This window comes from Mirounga angustirostris, unplaced genomic scaffold (assembly GCF_029215605.1).
Source record: "Mirounga angustirostris isolate CCGP_5_RB_7025 unplaced genomic scaffold, mMirAng1.0.hap1 SCAF_3, whole genome shotgun sequence".
NCBI lineage: Eukaryota > Metazoa > Chordata > Mammalia > Carnivora > Phocidae > Mirounga > Mirounga angustirostris.
In genome coordinates this window covers 152,520,649-152,538,307 of record NW_026991711.1, presented here as the reverse complement: position 1 = coordinate 152,538,307, position 17,659 = coordinate 152,520,649, and the positions used below count along the sequence as shown (strand labels likewise).

The 17,659-nt window shown below is 41.5% G+C and overlaps 1 protein-coding gene and 1 long non-coding RNA gene across 9 annotated transcripts in view; one reads left to right on the top strand and one right to left on the bottom strand.

Moving 5' to 3' along the window:
- STAT4 (signal transducer and activator of transcription 4) overlaps positions 1 to 7,484 on the top strand; it is a 99,053-nt gene extending 91,569 nt beyond the window's left edge. The window contains exons 18-24 of one of the 6 annotated variants that reach the window (XR_010410250.1): positions 1,383 to 1,432; positions 1,894 to 1,988; positions 2,274 to 2,410; positions 2,744 to 2,935; positions 4,288 to 4,354; positions 4,724 to 4,974; positions 6,339 to 7,484. Coding sequence is in view for 4 of the 6 variants with exons in the window: in XM_045868324.3 (XP_045724280.1) it covers positions 1,383 to 1,432; positions 1,894 to 1,988; positions 2,274 to 2,410; positions 2,744 to 2,935; positions 4,288 to 4,354; positions 4,724 to 4,832; positions 6,339 to 6,365 (677 nt within the window). In the remaining 2 variants the exon portion in view is untranslated. The remainder of the gene's footprint in view (positions 1 to 1,382; positions 1,433 to 1,893; positions 1,989 to 2,273; positions 2,411 to 2,743; positions 2,936 to 4,287; positions 4,355 to 4,723; positions 4,975 to 6,338) is intronic. The other 5 variants (XR_010410249.1, XM_064586832.1, XM_045868324.3 and 2 more) reach the window with 5 other exon arrangements.
- Positions 2,929 to 17,542, bottom strand: LOC123839004 (uncharacterized). Of its 3 annotated transcripts, none has more exons than XR_010410252.1 (5): positions 17,335 to 17,542; positions 14,519 to 14,642; positions 12,421 to 14,301; positions 8,151 to 8,340; positions 2,929 to 3,249 (listed from the first exon to the last, which is right to left on the bottom strand). It is a non-coding gene; the product is annotated as an uncharacterized LOC123839004 (long non-coding RNA). The 3 variants fall into 3 exon arrangements; XR_006789549.3 differs by lacking the exon at positions 8,151 to 8,340 and adding an exon at positions 4,707 to 4,872; XR_010410251.1 differs by lacking the exon at positions 2,929 to 3,249 and having other exon boundaries at positions 7,560 to 8,340.
- Between the last annotated feature and the right edge of the window lie 117 nt (positions 17,543 to 17,659).

Sequence of the window (17,659 nt, the reverse complement as noted above, 5' to 3'; positions counted from 1 at the left end):
TGAGTGCAATGCGAAGCCTTAATGGTGCTTTGACTTTCATATTAATATCACAATGGTCATTAACCAACTCAACAGTAGCTGATTCCAGGACCAGGAAATTTAATAGAAATTAAAAGCCACCCAGGCAATACTTGATTGTCCATATCAAGAAAATTTCAGTTTTGACTAATATTTTTAAAGTTTGCAAAACAGACTCATTGGTACTTCCTGTAGTGACTATAGTGTAAGATTTTTCTAAAAGAATTTCAAAAGATATCTATATTTTGACAAGTCTAGGGTGAACATGCTTAGCACCAAAAAAGAGTTAAGATGGAGTTTGTGTACAGTTCTAATTAAAGTAGGGCCACGGATGCATCTGAGCATCAGTAGTGAAATCATGTGTGATTTGGCAAGTGATGCTGGGTTGCCACTTGGACCTACTATCTGATCAATAGGTATTTAAATAAATCAGATATTTGGGGAATATTAAAACATTTAGTTAATGTAAATATGGTTTTTTAACTTATTTAGTTTATAAACTGCAATGGTAGGCATATTTGTTGAGTGAATAAAGTTTTTAAATGTGTAGTATAGATAGCAGCCATATCCTTTCAGATCTTTATCAGATTATCCTTATGAGTATAATTTCCTCAAAAATTTAGATAGAGGGCGCCTGGGTGGCTCAGTTGGTTAAGCGACTGCCTTTAGCTCAGGTCATGATCCCACGGTCCTGGGATCGAGTCCCACATCGGGCTCCCTGCTCTGCGGGGAGCCTGCTTCTCCCTCTCCCACTCCCCCTGCTTGTGTTCCCTCTCTCGCTGTGTCTCTCTCTGTCAAATAAATAAATAAAATCTTTAAAAAAACAAATTTAGATAGAAACTCTTGTACCCTTTCATCACCCTGGGTCAAAGTAGTCAGTGCCTCCTTATTGCCTAATAGATCTCGAGTTCATTCTTTTCATAATATTAATTAGGACTCCTCGTAATCTGGCCATATCTAACTTAAATTTATTTTACGTTTATTTACCAACATTAGACAGCTCTTGCTGTCTCCTATATAAGCCGGGTTCATGTCCACTATGCTTCATCTTACATTATTCTTACTAGAGTTTAGTTTCCTCCTCCTTCTCCTCTGATAATTTATATCCTATCTATCCATGGGGGCCTGGCCCTAGACACTCACCCTCTTTCTAAAGTTATCTTAGTTCCATTGAAAAGAACTTTTTCTTAGAAAATAGATTTCATGACATCTTACATTTTTATTGTTTCTAGCATTAAGTACACTACAAACCTATAACAGGTGCTTAAGGAATTTTTGAAAGGGGCTGGGTAAAATCTAAATTGAGCACCAAATTGAAAAGTCTAATTGTTTCATAAAAATCTCATTCTTTTCTTTTCTTTTAGTCCAGTCTAGCTACAGTGATGGTCATCTCACCTGGGCCAAGTTCTGCAAGGTACAAATAGGGGAGCAAGAATATCATTTAGATAATTTTTAAGTAGTGCTTCTTTTTAAGCCTCCATATCATAATCTGGGATTTTGAGGATTTCCTGGATGCAGTTATTTTTTTTTTAAACTCTAAACTATTGTCTTGTTTAAAGGAAATATTTTGGGGCGCCCTGGTGGCTCAGTCAGTTGGGCAGCCAACTCTTGGTTTCTGCTCAGGTCATGATCTCAGGGTCCTGGGATAGAGCCCTGCATCACATGTATCAGGCTCCCTGCTCAGTGGGGAGTCTGCTTCAGGATTTTCTCTCTCCCTTTGCCCCTCCCCCTTGCTTGCTTTCTCTCTCTCTAAAATAAATAATTTTTTAAAAAAAGTTTAAGGGAGTATTTCATTGAAAAATGGAACTTGAATTATTGTATCAACATTAACTATTAAAATAATCATTGTCCTGACATGTTTGTTTATTACAATAGGAACACTTACCTGGTAAATCATTTACCTTTTGGACTTGGCTTGAAGCAATATTGGATCTAATTAAGAAACACATTCTTCCTCTTTGGATAGATGGGTGAGTTACAGGCTATATTTTTCATATGAGTTCATTAGGTTCTTATTTTTAAGCTGTTGGTTTTTTTCCTTTCAAGCATGTTTAGTGATAGAGGGATGGGGAATAGTTCAGTTTCTTACATTCTTCATAGAGTACTGATATTTACTTTAATCTTAGAGGAGTATTTCATTGACTTTTTATTATACTCAGAACAAATTTAGGTCTGTTCTTTGTGAATGAAATAAATACAAATGTAATAAATTACAGTGTTTGATCAGGTAAAACTATGCATTGTTCTATTTTTAGGTATGTCATGGGCTTTGTTAGCAAAGAGAAGGAGCGCCTCTTGCTAAAGGATAAAATGCCTGGAACCTTTTTGTTAAGATTCAGTGAAAGCCACCTTGGAGGAATAACTTTCACCTGGGTAGACCATTCTGAAAATGGTACATGATTTATACTTGTGAAAGTAGTACTGAGTTTGGTTATTGGTCTTTCAGTTTTCAGACGTGTGTAGCATGGTGTTCTGTTTTTCATGTGTCCAGGGGGTTTGAATATAGTTGTTACAGTTGTCCCAGAAGAGAGGCTCATGACTTTCTCACAGCCTGTGTGGGTGTCCTCTGTCACATGGCACTCTGTGCCGTCCACTCTGCAGAAAAGGGCTGGCATTGCTTGATAGCCAGTGACATGAAGATGACATGGGCAGGAAGAATGGCCCCCAAGAATGCCTGCAGGAACCTGAATGTACCTCCCTCCACCCACCCTTTCTGTTTTTCCAGGAGAAGTGAGATTCCACTCTGTAGAACCCTACAATAAAGGTCGGTTGTCTGCTCTGCCGTTCGCTGACATCCTTCGAGACTATAAGGTTATTATGGCTGAAAACATTCCCGAAAACCCTCTGAAGTACCTTTATCCTGACATTCCCAAAGACAAAGCCTTCGGTAAACACTACAGCTCCCAGCCCTGCGAAGGTTAGGTCCTTTCTGTTTGCTTGTTTTCCTCAGCTTTTGGCAAATAACCTCATATTGGAGTAAACGAAGTTCCTCTTTTTATGTTTACTTTGTCATAAGACGTAGGGGGTATGTGAAGGTCAAAGCCTTAGAAAGGAAGTAGTGCGTCAACAGTTCCTGAAGAGGAACAGCTGGGCTGTCCAACTTCAGCAGAGTAGTTAGTAATCGGTAGCTGTGACCAGACTTCACACGGCCATGTGCCTTCTCCCAGCCGCCTGGAGAGCTTTGGCTTTCTCCTTCCTAAAACAGAAGTGGTGCTGACTTCACGTCTATGACTGGGAGAGAGGAAAAGAAAGAGGAGGTAATGATTAGAAAGCTGTTAAGGGTTAGGGGAGTCTGTTTTCTGCAAAAGAAGCCTGAGGTTTATAAGCTTTATATTTTTTACCTTACTGTAGTCTCACAACTCAGCTTGGGTAGTTTACTTGCCAGGGAGGGGCTAAGGGGTCAGTGCTTCATTCCCCACCTGCTGGCCTTCCAATAACTAGTCTTGACATGCCTGCCTTTCCTGGTTGTATCCTAAGGGGCTAAAATCACACCTGGCCAAAAGAAGCATTTGGTAAATATTTGTTAAATACACGAAAGAATATAAATAAAATTAGCTCTACAATTGTAATCTAAGTTAACCATTCTGTGTCTCTGATGAAAGTGTATACAATCCATTAAAATGTTCATCTATAGCAACTAAATCTATGAGCACCATCTTTTGGAATAGCCTACAATTGTCACCCACAGATGCTGAGTTGCTGCTACCCTGCTGAGTTACTAGAAATCCCGCAATACACAAATCAATCAAATATAATCAAACTTGAACATAACTTTGAAGACAGGTAATATAGTTGCCTCCCACTTTTTCTCATGCATTTTGGAGACAATAATATGTAAAGTCAGATTAGGCCTGCCAAGAGATCTGTTTTGCTCTTCTTGCACATTTTATGTTCACCTAAAATACTGTTCCATCTATTCAACTAAAAATCTTTGTGAGTCACTAAACAATCATAATACTGCTCTTCTTTTTTTTTTTTTTTTTAAGATTTTTACTTATTTGAGAGATAGAGACAGAATGAGAGACAGAGAGAGCATGAGGGGGGGAGGGTCAGAGGGAGAAGCAGGCTCCCCACCGAGCAGGGAGCCCGATGCGGGACTCGATCCCAGGACTCCAGGATCATGACCCGAGCCAAAGGCAGACGCCCAATCGACTGAGCCACCCAGGCGCCCAATACCACTCTTCTTTTTAACATTACTTATATTTGTCTAGACTTTAAAAAAATTTATCAATAATATTGATAACATTTTTTCCTGCCTTTCTTTTCCAGTTTCAAGACCAACAGAAAGGGGGGACAAAGGTTATGTTCCATCTGTTTTTATACCCATTTCAACAATGTAAGTAACCTTAGCCACATGTAAAATATCTCTTACTGAATTTATCTTTTTTTTAAAAAAAGCATTTCTACTCGGATAGAGCCAAGTACATATACCTGACAATAAAGCATTTTAATGCTCAATGTCCCATTTGCTTTAATACCCAAAGCTAGTCTTCAGGAAGCACCATAGTCTACCATGACTGGAATTATAAAGTTGCCTTTTTATATGCTGTATGTTCCAGAGTACGCTGAATGCTCTGATTTCAAACAATGAATTAGGCATCTCAGTGAAACAAATAGAGGAAGCCCTAGAAATGAGTTCCTGACAGTGTCACCAGAAGCTATTATTTTTAATCCTTTTCAACATGCACCTTGTTATCTCTTTAAGCCGAAGTGATTCAACTGAGCCACAATCTCCATCAGATCTTCTTCCCATGTCTCCAAGCGTATATGCGGTGCTGAGAGAAAACCTGAGTCCCACAACAATTGAAACTGCAGTATGTTCCCTTTCTTTTCCATTGCTGGTCAAGGGCACTCCTAATGAAGCAAATGTGGCACCTGTTAATCAAAGGGGCTGAAGTTCTGCCTGAGAAGTGAGAAAACACTTTTGTTGGACCAAATCCATGAGCATCACACTGGGTGTGTCTGTATGTTCCTGTGGGTCACTGATAGGGGCACTGAAAACAGACACCTTCACTCATTTGAACTGCTTTAAGTTCTTTCCATCAAAAGCCATCAAAGGGCAAAGTATTCCTCTTCCTCACTCATGTACACTTTGTCCCTACTTCTGCCATTGGCCGCACCACTCCCCACCACTCTCCCACCTTAGTAGACAACATATATTAGTCACTATTTATAAACCTAGTTCAATATTTATTTTAGTTCAAGAACCACAAATTCCAATTTTTCTTAATTTTTACTTGCATTATTAGTCCTGTCCCAGGAGCTTCTTCAAGTAGTACATGAATTATAGTCAGTAGCAGCATAATAATACTTCTCTGAGAACTTAATCACAATCTTAAATGCAATAATGTGATTTAGGATGCATCCTATCTATTATTATTCCTCAATACCATCAAGTTATCCAGTTTACATTCAGATGAACATATGAGAATAACAGAATCTTGGAGGGACCCTGAGCCCCAAGAAATTTGATGTTGGGTGTTGGGGACGAAAATTTTTACTTTACCCTTAGGTTCCTTTGGCTATCAAAGAATTAAATTGACATGAGATGGATTAATAAAAGAAAATCAAATAATTACTAATAAAGTACTAACAGGGGGGCCATAAGAATATGAGGCCCACAGACAAGCAATTGAGGCTTATATGCCATTCTGAGCTAAGGAGAAGGGGCTGGGATCTGGGACTTCAAAGGGATTGAAGACGATTCACAGGAAGATGAAAAGAGTAAATATTTCATAAGCAAATGTTTGCTAGGGCATACAGAAACAATGGGGCACAGAGAAGAATTTTAACAAAAATTTTGTTAAGTTCCTCCCTGTCTACCACACCTAATTCATATTATACTATAGTTATCTATGGTGATAACTCCCTTCCTGGAGCCAGTTTCTCTAAATTCTTTTAGACAGTTAAGGGGAAGGTGAAAGTTTCTTCCTGAGCTTTTTGTTTCTTAAAAATACTCAGCCTAAAATAATCCACATGCTAAAAAGACACATTTTAGGGTGGCAAATTTTGCTCCTCTACGCGGGTTATAAACCAAGTGAGTTTTAGTCCTCTTAAAGATTTCCAGGGATGGGAAAACCCACAGTCTTGTTCCAATGTTAGTTGTCTTAAATCATTTAGTTATAAGAGAACTTTTGCTACATTTTGCACTCATTTCCTCATTACATTTTTATGGGATGAATTTTGTGAATGCTTACTAGTTAATTGGTAGAAAGATTGTGAAGTATTTAGTAGACAAAAGGGTGTTTACCTTAAAAATGATGACTTATTTGCAAAAACCAATAGTTTCCTCAAAAGTCATTTTCATTTTCCAATTTTAGATGAAGTCTCCATATTCTGCTGAATGACAAGATAAATTCTTGACACTCAAAAGAAGGAAGCAAATGAAAAAGCTTAAAGACTGATCTTTGCCAACAATCCTATCTTATTTCTTCAGCTTTGTATATACCAGTTTCCAGGAAATGGTTGAAGTCTGAAGCTCTCCTCTCACTCGCCTGACACCACCAATTGGGAATGTCCTGACTGAAATGTTAAAAACCAAAGCTTCAGATAAACTTACAAGATAAGACACTTTAAGAAACCAGTGTTAATATAACATTAACAAAAGACCCTTTTGTCTTTGTTTCATTTTTTATTTTGTTTCTCACATGTTACTTATGATTTGGGCTCTAGAAGGATTAAGTGTTAAGATTTCAGAATAGGTTACGAATGACATAGTCACACCTACATCACTCAAAGGCCAGCAAGAAGACCTTAGAGAAAAGCCAAATAAGCTTATGTCCTGAGTTCTAGAAGGTAAAAGCCATCACCCTAGATACCAGATAGATCCCTCTGGAGGACCCCTCTCTAACTTCTTCCACCCCTCTTCTGTCCCTGAGGCAAGCCATACAGAGAGAAGTTAATGTTTAATGGAAAAGATTTCAAAGAGAAAAAGGTTTTAATATAACCTTCTTTCTCAGAGAGATTCCATCTTACCAATCGCATCCTTTATACCCATTCACATGTGCCCAACTGGATCCTATATTGTTCTTCCAACTCTGTACTTATACCAAGGCCAGTTCACTTATTCCTGATAGTACTCTTTTTTTCAGATTTTATTTATTTGAGAGAGAGAGCAAGACGGAGAGGGAGAAGCAGACCCCCCACTGAGCAGAGAGCCCGACGTGGGGCTCAATGTCAGGACCCTGAGATCATGACCTGAGCCGAAGGCAAGCACTTCACCGACGGAGTCACCCAGGCACCCCTTCCCGTGTCTGTTGGATGGAGGACCACCAGGCTAACTTGAGGGGCAGTCTCCCAGTCTCTCCTCCACATGCCCAATTTTCTGCAATTCAAATATATCAATTGGCAACAAAAGTAGAGGAAATAATCATAAACCTGGTTTAAAGTTATATCTTGATTGATATTTTGAATTATAAAATTATTATTATTGTTTTATCTTTAAAGAGGTAATCTACTATCAGGAAATAAACAATTGGATTTAGAAGCCAAAGAAGGTTGCAGAAGCTTTTCACTCCCTGGAATGTATTAAAAGTATGATGCACTCTTACTCAGCAAAATGTTTAAAAACATCTCAATATGGAGCCTGGTAGCAGAATGCCGAGGTTTCATATGTGATCTCAACCATTATCGTTATTTGAGGGCAGACGATACAAGGACATATGTAGTTTGCTCTCTCTAACAGACACAGAGGCCATATAGTAAGAAGAAGAGTTCAGCAAGTGGCTATTTGCACTTAGATTCAGAAAATCAAAACCAAGTTCTTGATTACAGTATAGAGTTACTTCCCAAGAGTGTGAGTCTTGCATTCTAGAAATCATCTTTGTAAGAGTAATGGGATTTTGTCAGAGGATTCCTGGAGATACCTGTTTAGTTGAGGCTAAGGTGTGCCACATGAGATGAAGTACAGTGAATGGGAAGGGCATTTAGATCACCAAATTTCTACCGAATCCTCCCCCGGAATATTTTTTTTTCTTACAACTGGCAGCAAATAAGTAGCATTTAATGAAATAAAATGTAGATTTATTTTTAAAATATTAATCACATTTTCACTCCTCCCCCACCCATCCCAGACCAATCACAGATGTCCATTTTACTAATCCCTTGTCAAATTCTTTTTCACAACGACTCACTTTGACCCAACTGTACTGAGTATCAGTGCCTTTATCTGGAATAAATGTTGAAAGAAGGCAGCTTCCAGTGGACTTCCTCAAATCTTAAGGCAGCAAGGAAGGCCCCCCAAACCCATAAGGAATGAGTATGCTTCTGGCAAATCCAAGGGATTTTTCTGTACCTCACATGTTCAGGAGGCCCAAGAGCTCCCTGCAGAAGAAGGAACAGAATTAGAGGTCAAACCAATTACTGCTATACTCTAGTAGATAACTGTAGTCCAGACTTAGTAAAGTGCCTGTGCACACACTCCAAATTCTGACAAATAATTTTCTTTTTTCAAATTGACCATGAGCGTTAATTGATTTGATGGCTTGCATTTTTTTAAAGATTTATTTATTTGAGAGAGAGAGAGAGAGTGTGTGCATGAATGGAAGAGGGGCAGAGGGAGAGAAGCGTCAAGCAGACTCCCACTGAGTATGGCTCTATCCCAGGACCCGGGAGATCATGACCTGAACTGAAACCAAAAGTCGGCCGCTTAACTGACTGAACCACCCAGGCGCCCCTGACTGCTTACATTTTTAAAAGTCTGGCTAGAGGAAGTATAATATACACATAATAAAATTCACCCTTTTCTGACAAACCCATACAGTTGTGTAACCACCACTCTAAGACATAGAACATTTCCACCAGAGTCCTCAAAGAGGACACTATAAAAACATGATGAAGGACATGCTCTGCGGCATATCTAGAGTAAATACAACAAACAATTCTATGCGGCTTCTTACATACACAGAGGGCTCTATTTTAAATAAATCACATCATTTTACCCCCTGCTTATAATTTTCATATGGCTTCTGGTGCTCTGGATTAGCAGTTCTTACCTGGCATGTATGGATAGAAATCTGGAGGTTCGTGAGTTTGGATGGCAAACATCAGTCTATTTTCACAGACTTGTAATTGAAACTTAGAATTTCTTTCAATTAGGAATAAAGGCAACAAACCATGACCCACACATTTTTGTCACATTACAGTTGTTACAATTACCTCAAACTATTGCTTATGCTAAGCACAATTTTGAAATCGCATTCGTCAGACTTGCTGCTAGATCTTATTTAATGCCAATAACAAAGAAGCACTTACATCACTATGTCACAAAGTTGCTTTCAATATTTTGATATCTGCATTTCAGTGTAGTTGGTTTTCTATTTAATCTCATGTATTTTATTTTATTCAACTAAAAGCATTACTCTTTGGAGTTAATAGGTTTCATCAGATTGACAAAGGGGCCCATGGCACAAAATTTAAGAATCCCAGAACTGGATGATGACCATAATTCTCAACAGATCTTTCTGAAGTCATACATTATTTAGTCCCTTCCTAGTCCTCAACTCCTATCTCATCATCTCCCCCAACAATGGCTTTTCACCCTGCAAAACATACACACACAAGACTGAACTACTTTCAGTTTCTTTGATGGCCCGGGTTCCCTCCCCCTTCCCTCCACTGCATCCTCTCAGTTCTCCAACCCCATCCTATCCACCCTGCCACCTGGATAACGTTTACACATCCTTCAGGTTCTAGAAAACCTTCTGCCACCCCCCCCACCCCGTGCACACCTGTATGACTCAGGTCACTTCACGCCTCCTCCAGATGCTCTAGATGCCCCAGCACCATTCCTACCACCTTTGTTGTAAAGGTATATCAGCTGTCTTCTTCATTAGACTCTAAGAGAGCTCTGTACGTACAGGGACCAAGAAGACTTTGTTCACAGTTCTAGCCCTAAAATCTAGCAGTCTGCCCCTTAGTAATTTAATATTTGAGTACATAGAAGACAGTAATTAGTTCCTTTCTGCCTGCAAGACTAAGCTAGAATTCTCTTTACAATCCTCCAAATTCTAAAATTATGGAATAGTCACTAATATTACATGCAAATTGATTAACCCAAACATGCCCGTTATTGCTTCCCTCTACTTCATCCTACTCATAATTTCCAGACTCTGTAGAAATGCTCTGGATTAGATTGTCTGATTGTTAGCTCATTCTAACTTCTCTTTTATTTAGATATCTTCTATGTGCCCAACATCCCAGACATCTGCCCGTGCACAGATAAACCAAGTGCTCTTGAAATTTCCCTTTGCCTTTATTAAACTCACCGCCTTTATACTCCTACCCCGGGTAAAAGCCCTACACAACACTCTCTTACATGAGGCTTGAAAGTCATTCACTTAGATGCTTCACAGAACGCTGCTAATGGGAAGAAGCCTGGAAGCTGTCTAGACAGGGTGGAGATGGGGGAGAAGTTGGAAAGGGTGTGGAGGAGGGTGCTCTCATTCAAATCTTTTGGGGAATTTTTCAGAATACACATGCTCTTTATTCTCCTCCCCTCAATTCTAGCTCAATAGGTCTAGAGCCAGTGTTGAGGTCTGAATGGTTGAATTCACCTGTGATTCCTGATTCCAGCATTGGTCAATGGTGTGATGTGCTCATTAAAAAAATATTGAGATTGTGTATCAGGGACAGCCTTTCTCAACTCGGGTTTCCCATCTGAACCATAAGACACAGTGATTTGCTTGACTATTTTCTTAGTTGTCCCAAGGATGGTATCTAGTGCCATTCTAGGTATATAAGAGAGACAGTAATTCATACAGATGCCTCAGGGCACTAGCCTAATTCTTTCATGTCACAGCACAAAGTCCCTCCTGTTGTGAGGAGAGATGAAAACAGACAAATAATAAATGACAACTTTAATAAGTACTATGAAGACTATATAGAGTAGCGGGAAGAAGTGGTCAGTGAAGGTCTCTCTGGAGAGATATTTGATCTGAGACCTAAAGAATGAGAAGGAGTAAGTCCATGGACACAGCCAGGAACACAGCATACTAAAAGAACAGTACATACATGAGACCCGGCCGACAGAATCTTGAGTCCTTGAGGAACAGAAGGAGGCCACAGGGAGGGGAACATGGTGAGGCATGGAGGGACTGAGACAACATGGGTAGGAGAGAGGGGCAAGACCAGATCATGTAGGACTCTATAGGGAAAGCTGAAGGCTCTGGATTTTATTGCAAGTGCTATAGGAAAGAGTGGTGTCATTATTTTTGTTCCTTCATTATCTAAGTTTTCATTTGTTTTAAGTAAATATGTAACAAGGTTTCTATGGGAGAACTCTCCTTTCCTTCAATTTCACACTAACTTCATTAGTGTGCAACCTGAGCAGTTGCCCAGGGCCAGCACTCACAAGGACTCCATGCTTGGTTTAACGCTCTACTATTGCCTTCTTGAAATTCTTATAAGTTTTGAATAAGGGACTCCATATTTTCATTTAGCACTGGGCCCTGCAAGTTATATAGCCTGTCCTGTCCTTCAAACAGGGGAAAATAAACATCCATTTGCATTGTGGAGATTACGTAAAGAGCACTTGCTGGGGTGTTTGTAGCAGGCATGGGGATGGGCGCTCACTCTCACATGAGACTGGAGGCTGTGGTTATAGTAAGATGGATCCCTTCACACACTGTAAGTCCTAGGTTGGTAACTATGTCACCCTAAGTAGCTAGTATCCTTCGCTAGTGATGGAGCTGACCCCAAGAAACTCAGTCTGTGCCTCAGTAAGTCACAGATAGCAGCCAGGACCCAAACTATTTCTCCTGGGCCTGTCAACCTCTGAAATCATGGTGCAGTGACAAAACTATTCTCCTCCATTATTCTCCTCCCCAACTCCCTCTGGTATAATCGCCCTAGGGGAGAAAGCAGGGGGCAAGAAGATCCCAGGAGGAAAAGAAGAGACCTTTTTGCAGATACAGCAAAAGGATTCCTGAAAAGAACCAGCCAGCCCTCCACCTTCACCTTCACACCAGCTGGGGGAGGGTCAGAGCTTGAAAGACAGAAGGATCTGAGTTAGCAGGCGTACAGACTGTAGAGATGGAGAAGAGGGAGGGAAAAGGGTGACCTCCAGGCCAAGAGAAGGACGAAAAGGTGGGAGTGGGATGGTTAAGGTTTCCAGCACCTTAAGGAGTTAGAAAACATTCCCCTCCCTCCTTCCAAAGTTAATGGGCACCCGCCTCCGCGCCTTTCATCTTGTCCTGGGCCACTACTCTCAGACTTAGCCAGCTAGAAGGACGCAGAGCAGGCGTCCACCGTCCCCGGCTAGCGTGCGCATCCTGCCTCCCGGCTCCAACCCCCCCAACCCCATCGCCGGGAGGCTTGGGGGGCGGGGGCCGCTGAGCTGGCGGCCAGTCAGTGGGGAAAAATCCCCGGGCCCGCGCCTGCGTACTGCTCCCCAAGGCAACTTACTTTCGCTTTTCGGTTTCCTCCCAATTCTGCTCCTTCTCGCTCCAGGGCCGTTTCCCCGAAAGCACGTGGGACGGCTCTTCCGAGCATTCGCGTCCCTCCCGCCGCACGCCGGCGGGGCTGCTTTGGAACCGTTTCAAAGCAGCCGACGACCTGCGCCGCCCAGCGTTCCGCATCCTGGGCAGGCAGGGGCTGCTGTGCAGAAAGCACGGGACTTCAACAGGTCTTCGCAAGGGTATTTGGACTCTGAATTGAAGTGTGCTCAGTATAGACATTTGTGGGAAAAAAAAAGAAAAAGAAAATTATATAGCAACCCACCACCCAGAAACTAACATTTTCAAGTATTTTCCCTCCGTCCCTCCCTCTTTCCCTTTCTGAGTGTTCCATGTATTTACATTTCTATATATTCTTACAGTAATAGGATAATGTTTTCTTTCCTGCATTTTAATTTAATTTCATACGTGGATATTTTCCAATAACTAGTCTTCGAAAGCATAACGTTCATATTCTAGGCATATGAATATAAAAAATCCAGAGAACTACGGAGAATTTTAGAAATCCTTAATTTTAACCCCGTTGTATTAACAGATTAGCAAACATGGCTTACAGTGATTAGGTGTAATTCCTACTATTGGATATAAGTTACCAACATTGCTACAATATTGGAAAAATTTGTAGCTGCCATTTTGAAACAGACCAAGGCCATCAAGACAGAACACAGAGGGAGTAAGTTTTTCCCGGGTGTGTGCCTAAGAACACAGCAGAGTGTACTGCGGGGGACTGAGAGACCCCAACGAAAATATTCGTGGTGGGGGCAGGGCAATGGTATTGCACCACGCGAGAAATTCCATTTTACAATTCAGTAGCTGGATGCTTTGCTTTCCTCCATAAGGTCTGCATCAGTGATCTGTTGCCACACAACAAACCAAACTCTCCTCAAAATTCAGTGGGGATAAAACAACAAGCATTTATCATTGCCTGTGAGTCTATGGTAGACTGAGCAGTTCTGCTCATCTGGGTCAGGTCTCTGATCTTGCTGTCTCACAGGTCTGAGGCCTAAGCCCTGAGAGCGGCACTATTCAGTTGTGTTCTGTGTGTTGTCTTGTGCTGCCGCAGGCTAGGCTGACTTGCCTCGGAGGCAGGGCAGGGTTTGTGGAGGGGAGTATTACAAGGCCCCTTGAGGCCTAGGCTCAGAACGGCACAACATCACATCTGCTGCATAATGTTGGTCAAAGCAAGTCTCAAGCCAGCCCAGATTGAAGGGGTGGGAAAATAGTCCCCACCTGTTGCTAAAAGGAGCTACAGAGTCACATTGCAAAAGTGAGTAAATAAAAGGAAGGAATAATGTGGCCGTTGTTAAAAACAATCTACTAGGAGATCCCGATTTCTTCTAATGAGAATTATAGAACTGATAATATCTATCTTTTTGCCTTGGTTTGTAAGCTGCATTATATTCTTCATATGTATATTTGTAGTTATTGTATATATAATTAAATACATACAACCGAGTGGAAATCAAAGAAAGGATGAATGAAGAATAGGAATGATACTGTCTTCTCAATGACTTCTCCAAAATAAATAAATAAATAAATAAATTTGCTTCAAATAGGAGATGTGGGATGGCTTCTAAGAATCTTTCCACTATAACATCATGTGTATTTATGAGTTACTCCAGTGCTCTTAATTACTCACCATAAAATGTGGTTTCTAGACTCCTCACCATCCTTGACTCTCCTTTAAATAAACACCAGATGGGGGGTGCCAAGTAGTAAGTTTCATCTTACCTGCCATTTCTGATTGATTGCTAGTGAGTTACCAGATACAGTGTTGAAAAGTACTCCCAAGCTGGGCACTGGCAGCAAAGAGTACCTTGTCATTCGTTGCCTTTTAAAAACAAAAACAAAAACAAAAAACCCAAATACAGGTCTTTGCATTTACTGTGTTAAGTTTTATCTAGTTGGTTTCAGCACAGCAACATTCTATATACTAATATACTTTAGACTTTTGATTCTGTCATCTGTGAATTGGTCAACTATTTCAGCAGGGGGGAGAAAACAATCTCAGGGCCTTCCAACATTGACCACAAACAAACACCTCTTACTCATGGGTGTGTGGGTAGGCTGCAGCAGTTCTGCCCCGGGTGGTAGGTTTGGAGGGGGGCTCCACGTGTCTCTGCTTCTAGGACTCAGGCTGGAGGAGCCGGGGCTGCTTGAGTCTTCCATCTCCTAGTGTGGAGAAGGAACACATGAGGACAAGTGGATCATACAGAACGTTCAAAGTCTCAGGTTGGTTATACCTGAGTGTACCTCACGTCTGTTCTATTCCATGTTGGGCCAGAGTGAACCAGGGCAAGGAGTGGGAAGGGAAAGAAACAAATGGAAAAATAATACAATCTACCAAACATGGTATCAGCTATTTTTTCCGGATTTGTGTCTTTTGCCATGCTGACATTGTTTGTATAGAGACACAGGTCCCTCGGCTGGCTGTTCTAAGGGGGGCTTCACACGGTTGGGCTTTTCACTTCTGGATCTCTTTCGTTCGGTTTTGGTTTTTTATTGGGTTGCTTTTTCAGCAGTCAGTATGTTAGTCACACTTACAAAATACATAAGCTTGCCCTCCTGGAACTTAGAATCTCGGAGGGAGTAAGGCTTAGACACTTCACAAACCATCATATAGGGAGTGTGTGGTGCTTGTTGACATAAATGGAGACACTCGTGCATCATATTATTTCAGAGACAAGATTAATCACCACAGGATGAGGTGGTTCCAGAAAGAGAATATAGGATTTGGACTTAGTTTTAAAAGTTGGGTCAAGATTTGATAAGTAAAGTGAGTAAGGGGCAGGGCATGCCATTTGGTATGTGCAATACTTGCCAATGGTATGAGCAAAGGGACAGAAACAGAAAAATTAAAAGCCTGGGGATGGGGGCGGAATTAAAGATAGAGTTTAGTTGGGTAATGGGACAATGGGAGACAAATGCAAAGGGAAGAAAGGTGATGACATTCTGTGGAGGATCCAGACTAGCAGACAGAATTTGTTTTTATCATAAATGCAATGAGAGCTGTCAAGGCTCTTGAGCAGGGACTGAGTGTATCAATGTGGTTAAAGTTTTAGAGAAATTAATTTGGCAAATACAGTGGAGAGGAAAGGGATGGAAGAAGGTAGTCTATCTGGTCTCTATTGTAGCATTCCAGTTCTGAAGTGATGAGAGCAACAGTAGAGTATGGTCAATGATGGTAAAATGAAGGAGGCTAAAGACATAGGGAAGGAGGCATCCATGGAACTTGATAACAAGTTCTGACTCTTCTTAGAGTCAGATTTTCTCAAACATTGTCTGGGCCCTTAATGCAGGTGAGTGGGAGGGGAAAGGTATTTTATAGTGGCCTGGTATCTCTTCTTACAGAAGGCAGCTACTTTGGTACCAAGGGTCATTCCTATCACAGATCAGTACTGGCTTTGTAAGGGTGAATATGTGAGAAGAAGGAGCGTATAGATGTGGGAAGAGAAAATTGTAATAGAAACACATATAAGCATATCTGTGGGAAATTATTTAGATCCCTTTCCTACTGAAGGCTGCCTTATTATTCAAGGCTTGATTCAAGTTCCATCTACTTGAAGGAGCCAATTTATCTTATGGGCATACATTCCAATAAGATTGAATCTAGGCTGGCCTCTGGGATGTCTACCTGGGGGAGTGCCACTTAAGCTGAGTTTTTAGCTGAGACATAAAAGATGAGTTAGCCAGAAAAGAGGTTGGGGAAAGGGGATGTTGCTCCAAGGGGCTTTCCAAATGGAGAACTGCTGATAAGAAGGTCCTGAGTTTGGGGAAAGAGCTTGGCATATTCAAAAACCAAAAATGCTGAAGTATGGAAAGGAAAGAGTGGCACAAGATAGGATTAGAGAAAGAGATAGGGGAACCAAGGCTTTGTAAGCTATATTAAGAAATTTGAATTCTGTAAAAGCCATCATGGGATTTTCAAGTTGGCAAACACATGATCTGCTTTGAAATTAAAAAAAAAAAATCACTCAAACTGTTGCATGGAGAATGGATTAAAAGGGAATTAAAGGCAGGGTACCTGGCTGCCTCAGTTGGTAGGGCATGCAACTCTTGATCTCAGGACTGTGAGTTCAAGCCCCACTTTGGGTGTAGAGATCAGTTAAAAAAATAAACTTTTTAAAAAAGGGGGCAATGAAGAGCTTAAGTCAGGCAGCCATTTGGGACTCTACTGCAATAATCCAAATGAGAAAAAAGTGGGGCTGGTATAAGAGATGGAGAGAAGTTGATGAGACTTGAGGAATATTTAGCAAGAAGAATCAACAAGGCTTGAGGACCAGATGTGAGGGTTGAGGGAGAAGGCAATATCAAAAATGACTCCTAGCTCTCTGACATATGCCAATTCTAGGGGAAAAGGGCAGGTTTGAGGAGAAAGATGATGAGTTCGTTCTGAATATAACTAGTTTGCAGAACTTATCAGACATCCAAGTGGAATGTCAAGTGACGACTATACACTTGCAGGTGTACAACATAGAGGAGAGTTGTGGACAGGATACACAGGTGTGGACAGGACACACATGTAGAAGCCCTTCACATCTAGAAAGAAACTGAAGCTCTGGGTGAGGTCATCACAGGACAGCGTGAGAAATGTGGGTAAAACTGACCAACATCTGGACGCTGACAACCTTTAACGTCAAACAGTTTGGTCGTGGAGTGAAGCGGAGATAAAGAGTGCCGTAGAGGTGGGAAGAAACAAGCAGGATGTTGTTTCATGGACAAGGAAGAAGTATTGAGAAATGGAGGCGTCAACTGTGCCAAACGTTTCTGAGCGGTCAGGTAAGGTGAGCGCAGAAAAAACGGTCCCCTGGGTTTAGCAACAAGCAGATGAGCTGCTGAATTTAGCTTAGAGTTTAATGCCCACCTCTGTCTTCTGCCTTCGGTTCACAGATACGGGTTTAATGCAAGGGTCTCCAAGTTTGGGCCTCTGCAAACACAGACTTCCTTTTAGTTGTTGTCTATAATGTCTAGAGGTAACCGCCAACCGACCAAGTTGCAACACAGAGCCAAGCTTCATGTCACCCCCCGCGGGGCCCTGCGCAAAGCAAGGAAGGACTCAGAGGGTTGGCCGTGCAGCGGTCCCCCGGAGCGGGGGGGGAGGCAGCGCCTCTGCGGAACAGCCACGTCCGATTGGCCGCGCGCGGCAGCCGCCCGGTGATTGGCGGAGGCGGAAGGAGGCGGGGCGCCGG